At 50.2% G+C, this 11,138-nt stretch overlaps 1 protein-coding gene across 1 annotated transcript; it reads right to left on the reverse strand.

Moving 5' to 3' along the window:
• Nucleotides 1-3,309: 3,309 nt before the first annotated feature.
• LOC144936419 (troponin I, slow skeletal muscle-like) lies at nucleotides 3,310-9,432 on the reverse strand. The gene is made up of 6 exons (XM_078863467.1): nucleotides 9,388-9,432; nucleotides 8,169-8,300; nucleotides 7,274-7,363; nucleotides 6,106-6,282; nucleotides 5,316-5,407; nucleotides 3,310-3,486 (listed from the first exon to the last, which is right to left on the reverse strand). Exons 1-6 carry the CDS (start codon nucleotides 9,394-9,396, stop codon nucleotides 3,483-3,485), a joined length of 504 nt encoding a protein of 167 aa, XP_078719593.1. The 5' UTR covers nucleotides 9,397-9,432; the 3' UTR covers nucleotides 3,310-3,482.
• Between the last annotated feature and the right edge of the window lie 1,706 nt (nucleotides 9,433-11,138).

Genomic DNA, 11,138 nt, shown 5'->3' on the forward strand with positions numbered 1-11,138 from the left:
TAGCAGCAGTAGTAGCAGTTGTAGAAGCAGCAGTAGCAGCAGTAGTAGCAGCAGTAGTAGTAGCAGTAGCAGCAGTAACAGCATTAGTAGCAGTAGTAGCAGCAGTAGCAGCAGTAGTAGCAGGAGGAGGCTTTCGCGACCAACATTATCCATATTATAGTTTTTTGGGTTGGATCGCGTATAGATATATAAATGTGTCGTGAAACCCGCCACCGCCCGACGTAACGAATTGGCATGTTTTGTCCACGTGAAAAGCCTTACTTAATTGGCTGTGTAACGACACATTTATACATTTACGCGATATAACCCAAACAAAAAAACCTATATTATGAGTCTAGAACATATCGTCAGGCAGATAAACCACGACGTGGAACGTGTCTTGTTTGTTTTTACGTACCTTGTTGAATCAACGAAGCTTGGGACGTCACCTTTAAAAAAGAAACCCCCTAAACTTTATCCTTGTGGTGTTGGTGGTGGTTCAGCGGTGGAGCGAGTGGCTCGCAAATCGGAAGCGTGCGAGTTTGACTCCTGGTTGAGCGGTTGACTCTGCCCATCAAATTTGCTCCGGCGTCGATGCAATAAGTACCACTTTGCGGGGAAGTCAACAGTGGTTGTCCTGTGGATAAACTCACCACCCACCCCCAACCCTCAAATAGGAATATGGAATTTCCACCACTGGCTAGGTAAGGGCTGCAGACATGAAATAAGCTCATTGGTACATCCCAGTGTCGCAGGAACCTCCTGAAAGAGAGCCTTGTGAGACTCCTAAGCGAGGCTTTCCAGGATAAGTAAAGACGCTTCTCGGTAAATGTTCACCTTTGGGCCAACAACGTTGGGTGACGGTCGCGAACGTCTTCACGTTTACTGGATACTGCCTCCGGCAACAGAAGTCTAAGAGCCGACGCTCAGAGAGAATACACCGCAAATTGGCACAGTCAACGGAACGGCAGGTGGTGCATCTGCCAGCCACATTGGTACGGGGAAACTCAAAACATCTGCCTCTGTCAGACCCGCATCCTCCTTGCCAGCGGGCCTTCCACACATCACGTGTATGCAGGCTTTGACGACGTGCACCTAGACTGGCACGAGCGCCCCACTGACAACTCACTGGCTGCGTCTGCTGCTTGCTGCTGTTGCCGTTGTGTGGGTTGTAGAAGTGGGAACTTTCGTAGATCTCGTCCTTACGATTTGTCCGACTTTCCGGACGAAACAGAATGGCACCACCACACGAGATTCATTCTTACCCCCCCCCACCAGTGGCGTCGTAACTCGGGGTGTGTCAGTGGCGTAGTAACTCGGGGTGTGTCAGTGGCGTCGTAACTCTGGGTGTGTCAGTGGCGTAGTAACTACATTACTACATTGTGCTGCTTACGTTCAAACGAAGTTCAAATCTCAGCTATGGTCAAACTATAGCCCATTGTTGTCGTCATCGTCTTCAAGTGTTTTCCGCTTGCTGCGGCAGGGATTGGCGGTCACCCCGGTTAATACTGCGAGAGTGCTCGCCGTTTAAGACCCCTTGGCACAATTCGACAAAGAGAAATGGCTCCTTTCTCGACATCTCCGTCTGATATCTTGAGTCTCTCTCTCTCACCACTTATTCTCATCCTATACACGCGTGGCGCTCTGACATCCATTGTTTAAGGGCGTCTTATACATCTAAATTCTTATTGTCGTTGTTGTGTGTGCCGGTGCCATGTTCAAAATTGCATACATCGCTCGCAGATTACTTCCTTGGATGGTCCCCTTCCGTGGCAGGCAAACAGCCACGTGCAGGTCGGAGCTGAGTCGACGTTGCGCCGCACAGGGGCAGCTGCCGCCCCCCGTCCCCCCCCCGCCTGCCCCCCACGAACATTGCCCTCCCACCAAACCCCCACCCACCCCCCACCACCAACCCCCCCCCTCACATCCCTCGATACACGCACGATCGCCCAAAGCAGAGTCACCCGCGCAGTCTACACGACGGAGCAGCCATCAGCCTTTATTAACACCAAACCCCTACAGTCTGCAAAACACACGGGACAACACAAGCATACACAAATGCATTGCCAGTCTCACTCACTGCTGGATGAATTAAGGTATCTATCCCCCCCCCCCACTACGACATACACTATTCGTTCGCGGCTCCTGTCGAGGCAGCTTGGTTATGGCCAGCCCCACGTGCTGCCCTCCGTTTCACCTCTCCCCCTTGGTCGTCCCACACCACGCTTCGCACCGGAGTCAATCAAAGCGACGTCTTCGTCAAACGCGCAATCGGGGCCTTTGCTCATCTCCGAATTGTGCGCGTGGGCCGTGAACGACCAAAATTATTATTATTCGTAGTTCGTACATTGTCGGTTTAAATCGTCGTGTCGTGTATTGTGCCAATGTTCAGCTATACCCTCCGCTCAACAAATCAAGTCGCCACGTGGGCAATATTGGGTATGCACATTGAGATTGGTATTCCGATTTGATATTGGTATGCCGACTGAGGTTGGTATGCCGATTTTATATTGGCGTGCCGATTGAGATTGGTATTCCGATTTGATATTGGTATGCCGATTTGATATTGGTATGCCGATTGGGAATGGCATATTTTGACAATTGTCAATATTTTCTCTGCTTTTCAACAATCCTCCGGTCTGCTCCGATTCGCATCGTTGGCTGCGTGCGATGCGAAAGAAGTTCAACGTAAGTGCGTAGATACATTGCTGAAACAAAACAAATCAATTCGTATACTTGGCCCCACGTGACAACTTGTTGTTGATTGGCCCTGTCGGGTGGCAGATGGTGTAGCTGAGCATTGCCATGATGCCTCCACGATGATCTTACCAACAATTAACTCGCTATGTTCATCTCCTGTTTACAAACTTGCGCCAGTTGTGGGAGGAGGAGGAGGAGGAGTGGGGGGGGGGGGGTTCAGAATTTAATCTGTAAGGATAACTTTCTGTTGACTTCCCCGCAAATTGGTACTTAAGGAGTGTATGATGTGGAATCGACTTTGCATGCTGTTGGTTATAATGATGCTTGATTCTGCACTGTGCAAGTACAGATCAAAATTGTCTATGAAAACGAATATTTTGCACACACACACACACACTGGACTTATAATTATGTGTGAAAAAGTTACATCTCTTATAGGAAACATACCCTTATTCTCGTTGACTGTGACTTAAATACATTTAAACAAAAGAGGGACGTGTACATTATTGGTGGTGTAATGGTCACACGATTATGTTGTGATGTATTAAGGTCACGGACACCACACACACATATGGTGTACAGATTTTCCCTGGTCTTCATTGGGATGTGTTCTTTTCTTTTTTCATGGACTTAGAATTATCGATCGCATCTTATCGATCCTCCGAGTGGGTTTATATGCGTTTGAGTAAAGGGCCACGCAAACCAAAATAATTGAATTGTAAGCCCAGTGACGACGGAAGGGCGGTGTTGCGGGTCGGATGACTTCGTGTTTGACTTCGCTTGAGCTCCATGCCTCTGTTGCTTTACCTAGAATACAGAAAAATAAGCAAAAGACAAAGATCCCCCGTATAGCTTTAACAAACTGTTGGGGCAAGTGCTGTTAGCGAGCACCTATCAAGGCCGGAACGACACAGGAGGGGATGGGTGGCCAGCACCACGCCCGGCCGCCTTTGTCTCCCTAGTGGTGATGTTTTTACGCACCGCACCAGGTACTCATTTGAGGCTGAGTCGACCTAGGGGAGGCCCAGGACTGGTTCAGATAATCGTCACTGATATTGACCGTGAGCAGGAATCGAACATCGGGTCGCCAGGTTCGTAGCGCAGCGCAGCTAACATTCAACCGAGACACGTGAAGAGCCGTCAGCCCCCACCACCTCCTACATGGCCACGGCCACTGACACCACGTGCCCTGCCCACAGGACTAGCAGCGTTAAGTCGACGTTTCGGGCAATGGCCTTTCACATCATTTTGAATGACCATTGCCCGAAATGTCACCTTTCGTTCTAAGGCCACAGTGATTACTGAAGATTGTTTTGTGGTTGTTGTTGTTGTTTGTGCTCTCGTGCCAATGCAGCAGTCTCACCAATAATGCGTTGAGTTGTGCGAGCTGTGGTTGAGAAAAGTGGAATTATTCACTCCCCAGAAGGCCGTGGGACCGGTGGGTTGTGTCAGAAATACTTTTGTTTTTAGTTGGGTGGAGAGACGGGATGCTTGTATTGATGTGAGACACAAGGTCCGTCTGGCTATCTCTTTTTGTTGACGACGGACAGCTGCAGCCCCTTCCCGCTAGGCGGCGGTAGAGACTTCGACACGGGCTGAGAGTCGAATGGATACAAATCCAGGCAGCCCGTGGCACAACACACGCGTAGTGGATTATTAAATCAATCGATTCAAGTGTATTATTGGGCTTACAATATTATAATAACCTCGATCGAATCATGCGTGCATCAACGATGAAGGAAATAAGAGTGTGCATGACTCGCGCAGCATTATCCTTCTGGGCATCTGTGAAAGAAACTGGATTACGGATGATATTGGTCGCGACAGCCGACGTGTTAAACAAACTGGACATCTGTGAACAAGAGCTTCATAGCTCATCGGATTTCTCCCGTCTCAATTAAGTTTCTGACAATCAATTAGCGTGTTTGCGGAGAATATAAATAACAAAGATAGATACATCTTGATTTAAAGCTTTCGTGACTGTAGTAATTCATACTCTTTCGATCTTTCGGTAAAGTCACGTAGGTGAAGACGATTGCTTGTGTTGCGATCGAAACGTCGTGATCTATTATTTTTCTATCGACGTAACGTTACCGAAAGACCCAAAGAGTAAAAATAGATTAGCAATATCTACTCTCATATGTCTGTCTCTGCACTAAATAATAAAGTATATTGATTGTGTAAAACAAAACAACTTGCATTATTTTGGGTATACATATGGAGAGACACGTATGGAGGAGACATATTGTCTGCTCATGTATCTTGTCACGTGTTCTGGAGTTGTGCGTCGAACTCGGACCCATACATGAACACAGAGAGAGAGGATGCTTGACAATACAGTTGGCATTTCGCCAGCATTATTTTAAGCAAGCCTGCCTTTGCTGATGAGACACCCAGTTGGCGAAACCAGTCCTAGATTTTTCTGTTTGCGCATAGTCACTTTAAGATGTTTTCTTGTTCATGTTTTTGTTTTGTTGCGGTATGGCTCACAGGGCTATACCAAATAAATGAAACTGAAACTGTGTGCGAGACTCCCATCCGTCGTGAGTTACGAGATGGCCAATGCAGCGAGGAGGCGTCTGATCTCTCTCTGCGTGGAATTCGAGCGCCGTCTCCTCACTGGCACCCGTACTCACTGTCCGCCCTGGGAGTCGAAGATCTTCTTGCGTCCCTCCATGCCGGACAGAGCCTCGATGTTTTTGCGCCAGTCCCCAACTTCTTGCCGCTCCTGTGCACCGCGAGGCAAAGACAAAGGACCCCCGCCCCCCCAAAATTCTAGTTTTCGACGGCCTTTATGAGACGAGTGCTGTTGGCGAACTCCTTGTCAAGGCTGGCGCAACAAGGGGATGGCGTGGCAAGCAGCCTACGCCCCTGGCCAACTTTTATCTTCAGCGCCGATGTTTGCACGCAGCACCAGATGCTCTATTCAATTGTGAGTTGCCCAGGTGGGGGGGGGGGGACCTTTGGACCGGTTGAAATATCTGTCGCCACTGATGTTCGCCGTGAGCGGGAATTAAACTCGGGTAGCCGGCTTCTTAGCCTCACGCGCTGGCCGCTGAGCCAACGCCCCGCATACAAAGACAAAGATCCCCTGTATAGCCTTAACAGACTGTAGAGGCAAGTGCTGTTAGCGAGCACCTATGAAGGCCGGCACGGCACAGGAGGGGGTGGGTGGCCAACACCACGCCCGGCCGCCTTTGTCTCCCTAGTGGCGATGTTTACACACTGCACCCGGTACTCATTTGAGGCTGAGTCGACCTAGGTGAGGCCCAGAACCAGCTCAGATAATCGTCATTGGTGTTCGCCGTGAGCGGAAATCAAACTCGGAAAACTGGGTTCGTAGCGCAGCGTGCTAAACCGCGACACTACCGCTCCCCACGAAGACACACACAGACACATACACGCAGACACACACAGACACACAACCTTGTCTGTATCCTCCTTCTTGACGGACTTGAGGTTGGCCCTGAGGTCCATGGACACTTTGTGCTTGGAGCCCAGCAGGGCCCGCAGCATGGCGTCGGCCGACATGCGGACGCGCTTCAGGTTGGGGCGCTTGAACTTTCCCTTGAGGTCGAAGATCTTCTGGTTCAGGTCGGTGATCTGGTGGGGGGGGGGGGTTGGGTTCGTGGAGAGACAATAACAACCATTGCCACAAATCCTTCGAACCATGGAGGAGCCTGACTGGCATGGGCCCCTGATGCAATGAATGAAAGGGGCAAACCCCTTCGAACTCAGTGGTTCAGAGATGTTAACTCCCTCATCCGGTATACAGGAGGTCGTGGGTTCGAACCTGACCCTGACGCTTGCCACTGCTGTATATTATGGAGTTTGTGTGTCTCTCTCCCCGTGGTCGCGTGGAGTTCTCTCCGGGCCCTCCGGTGTTTCCCCTCCACGTTTAGAATCAACAACGCGCGCTCAGAGCATTTGGCTGCTTTAAGTTTCCACGTGTTAAGCCACTTCGTTGAGCTGTCATTTGTAATAGCCACGTCGCTTCTGAAAAATAAGCTAATAGCTCAGTGGGCCTTACCTGGTCCCCAGTGTAGTTGCACCGCCTGCACACTCGATTCATATACAGTACTACAGTACAGGCCTTTGTCAATCTACTGCTGGATGACGGCTTGCCCACGCCATACGGGTCGCGGGGTGGAGAGCCATCGACGTGGACGCATATAAGTACAGTACAGTAATACCTCCGTTAACGAAGTAGTTGGGTTCCGTGGCATCGCGTCGTTGTCAGAAACTTCGTTCCCAGACGCTTCTCTAACAGAAGTATTCACAAACTATTTAACTAACTTCTTTTTTAATTTTACCGAATAAGGCCCACTGAGCAATTTCAGAAGCGGCCTGGCCACAAACGACAGCTCAACGAAGTGACCCCCGTCGTCATGTGGACATCTTATCGCAGCCAGAGCACGACGTTGGACTTTCGCGGACCAACTCAACGGCCCCGCGTCCGCAAAGGACGAATCACTTTCGTACCGTCCAGGCTGACAACAACAAAACCATCCTGCTTGGCTTCCGAGACCCGGTGAGACCCGGGGATAGTTTGTGGGGGGTGGGAGATTTGATTTGCACTGTGGCCGGGTCTCACCTCCGCCTGGGATTTCTTCACTTTGTACTCGATGTCGTATCGCTCCTCGTCCACCACGTCCACCTTCTGGTGCAGCTCCCGGCATAGTTCCTTCCGGCATAGAAACAGACACGGTGACACGCAGAGACAATGCTCCCCACCCCGTGTGTGTGTTCGTGTGTTAGCACGCTGCGCTACGAACCTGGCTACCCGGGTTCGATTCCCGCTCACGGCCAACACCGGTGACGATTATCTGAACCGGTCCTGGGCCTCCCCTAGGTCGACTCAGCCTCAAATGAGTACCTGTTGCGGTGTGTAAACATCGCCGCTGGGGAGACAAAGGCGGTCGGGCGTGGTGCTGGCCACCCACCCCCTCGTGTACCGTTCCGGCCTTCATAGGTGCTCGCTAACAGCACTTGCCCCAACAGTCTGTTAAGGCTATACGGGGATCTTTGTCTTTGACTATTCTAAGCATGTTGGGGCGAGTGCTGTCAGCCCGTTAAGGCCACAACAGCACACAAGGTGGGTGGTGCGTATGATGAACTTATTTCGTATCGTACTTTGAACCGTACGTAGCCAACCGTGCTAATGGGAGGTTCGGGGGAAGGACAACACAAAAAGCAGTTCTACAGAAATTAGTTTTCAATCGAGATTATTTAAAAGTGCGTAGCTCCAGTGGCTTCCTGATATCGGAAGGAAGAGCGTTCCAGACGGCCGCAGAAGCGCATCTAATAGCGCGTGCGATGCGGCGACCCTCTTTGTTCGATGGCCAACCAAAGGCCGCTGCTGCAAGGATGACCGGAGTTCATGTGGTGATTTTGCGTCTGATACCACACGAAGGTGATTACAATGATGACGATGTTGATGGTAATGCTGCTTCTGCTGTTGATGATGATGACGATGACCTTCACCACACCTGCAGCTGCTGCAGAGTGAACCCCGACAGCTGTAGAGGTGGCACGCGCTCCGTCAGCACATTGTTCTTGTCGTCCTCTCGGTCTCGCTTCTCTCGCTCAAGGTCCTCCTGGGCCTTGGCGAGCATCAAGCTCTGCACCGTCGCAAAGACAACACGTCGGGAACGCGTCACGAACACGTCGAGAACACGTCACGAACATGTCGGAAACACGTCACGAACACCTCGGGAACACATCGGGAACACGTCACGAACACGTCACGAACACGTCGGGAACACGTCACGAACACGTCGGGAACACGTCACGAACACGTCACGAACACGTCACGAACACGTCGGGAACGCGTCACGAACACGTCGGGAACCACGTCACGAACACGTCGGGAACACGTCACGAACACGTCACGAACACGTCGGGAACACTTTGCAAATCCTCATCATGAACACATTGGGAACACATCAGGAACACACCACGAACACATAACGAATAAAAGTGAATATGGGTCGGGAGATACACCAGAGGTTGGGTAGAGTTCTTGTTACAGCAAGTCGTGGCAAGTTATGGCCAGTATGCGGGGTTGTGGTCGATTTGGATGCAGATCTCGGGACAAATAAGAACATATTCTAATTCTGAGTGTGGTTAAAGGTGCGGCCAGTTCTGTACTAGGGTCTGGCTGGCTCGTTAGGGGTAGGGGTATGGCTCGTGTCTGATTGCCTTTGGGGGAGCTGAAATAATTTTGAAGGGCGGCGGTGGTGTGGAGGAGGGCATACATTAATCCTTTAAATATATAAGAAAGATTTTTGTTCAATAAATGTTTTTGGTTTTAAGTTCAGAAACATTCGGGCACGAGGGTGCCACTAGGGGAGCACGTGGGTAGGTAGGCTGACACGACACAAAGAGAATGCATATTCTCTTTGTGACGTGCTCTGCTCGTGGTGACCTTCAGAGGCTAAGCCCTGCTTAGCCATAGCCGCCCCACAACCCATTGTCATCGTTCAGGAGTCAGTCTTATTCGGGAGTCGATATCATCTGGTTGGAGTCATCATCATCATCATCTAGGATTGCATCTTCATCAACGTCATATTTATCAATGATGTTGTTTTCATCTACATTGTCATCCAGGAGTTCATCTTTATCATCGCCATCACCTTCGTGAATTATCGTAACGCCATCATATCAGCCTGAACCCGAGCACGAGACGAGCCATTGCCCGCGTCTCACCTTAAGCATGAGCTTGCGAGAAGCCGTGATCTTGCTGACTCTTTTCTGAAAGTGAAAAATAGAACATGTGTTTATAATGATGATTATTATTATTTGTCAATCCACTGTTAGATGAAGGCCTCCCCATGTCGTGTCAGTCACGAGGGCTGTCTGACCATGCTTGACCGTACTGGTCAGTGTGGGTGAGTGAGGTATCATTCGCCACCGATGTTAGTCGCGGAATTTAAAGCGCAGTGTGCTGTCCACTGTGCCACCGCTCCACCCCAAATTAACCGCTGTGCATTTTTTTTTAAACGTGAATTTATAGACGCAAGTCCATATCTCCACATCAAAGGCCTTTTGCCTTTCGAGACGAATATTGACGAGCCAGCATTTGTTTACGCAGCAAACTCCGGACGCGTTTTCGTCACCGTGGTCCGCCCTGTTTTCCAATTGCTTCCTGGGTTCCCAGATTTTATTGGTGACCGGCTAAGGCCCCCGTCTCACCTACGCGTGAGAACCCCGTTTAATCACCGGCGTCGTGGAACCCGGATTCGAACCCAGGTTCTCAGTGGATCCAGCTAAAGAGTGTCCCCCTCCCCCCTGACGTGGCCACTGTGAGCCGTCTGAGGAGGCCCTCTGCCAGAGGTCGCAACCGGGTACCCGATACCCGTACCCTACCCGATACCCGGCTACCCGTACCCGGCCGGGTACGGGTACGGGTACCCGTTTGCGACCCTGGTGTGGCCGGGTATGGGTACGGGTAAGGAATCAAAACCCGTGTGCGACCTCTGCCCTCTGCCACCTCACTGCTCACTCGACTGGCAGGTGCGGTATGAGAACGACTTCGCTCACCTCCTCACTGGAGTCGCCCGCGGAAACGCCACCGGGGCGGTAAGGAAGGGAAGAGGCGAGACAAGGTAGAGAACTTAGCGTTGATCACAAACGACGTGAAGAGCACCATTGGAACCTCATGGTGCATTGTCTTTGAGTTGTGCGCCTTTTGGCGTCATTTGGTCCAACCCATGTGAGACTAGGCTCTAAGGAAAGCTGTCTCGGGTGTGGACCAATCAACTTCAAGGACAGTGCATATATTATCAGAGTTATGTTTTTTGTTTGCATTATGCCTGCAGGTATTGTGGTCTATGCAAACATGACTCCTTGTAAAAAAGGTGTCAGTTTTGTTGCCAGATAGAAGGGTAAAAAAACAAGTATCGACTTGAAGACCTTCAACTATAAACTATTCTTGTGTTTTAGCAGGTAAGGTCCCCACTGAGCTATGTGAAGCATTTTTTCAGAAGCGACTTGGCTATCACAATCGATAGCTCAACCGAAGAAGTGGCTTATCACGCTGAAGCGTATTGCAGCCAAACACTCTAAACGCGTGATGTGGAATCTAAATGGGGAAGGGAAAAACCTGAGCACCTGGAAAAAACATCCACGCGACCACATGGAGAGAGACACGCAAACTCCAAATAATACAGCAGGCGTCAGGGTCTGTATCAAACCCACGACCTGATGCATACCAGGCAAGGTATATGACGTCTCACCACCGTGGCACCTCGCACGCCACGTGCTGCATCGTGTCGAGATCTCAGAGTACAAGGACACATACTCTTTGGTTTTTTCGGTAAAGTCACGTAGGTGAAAACAAAATAAAATAAAAAATAAATTAAATCACAACGTTTCGGAAGCAACACAAGCATCCGAAACGTCGTGATTTAATTTAGTTGTTTTATTTTTTATTTTGTTTTAACCTACGTGACTTTACC

The sequence above is a fragment of the Lampetra fluviatilis genome, chromosome 16 (genome assembly GCF_964198595.1).
Source record: "Lampetra fluviatilis chromosome 16, kcLamFluv1.1, whole genome shotgun sequence".
Lineage (NCBI taxonomy): Eukaryota > Metazoa > Chordata > Hyperoartia > Petromyzontiformes > Petromyzontidae > Lampetra > Lampetra fluviatilis.

What these genes read in the sequence shown, in the direction of transcription:
- LOC144936419 (XM_078863467.1), bottom strand. An exon ending in TCACTCTGCAGCAGCTGCAG is followed by an intron (nt 7,364 to 8,168) that starts GTGTGGTGAAGG and finishes CTATGCCGGAAG; the next exon opens with GAACTATGCCGGGAGCTGCA. An exon ending in AGAAGGAGGATACAGACAAG is followed by an intron (nt 5,408 to 6,105) that starts GTTGTGTGTCTG and finishes CGCGGTGCACAG; the next exon opens with GAGCGGCAAGAAGTTGGGGA.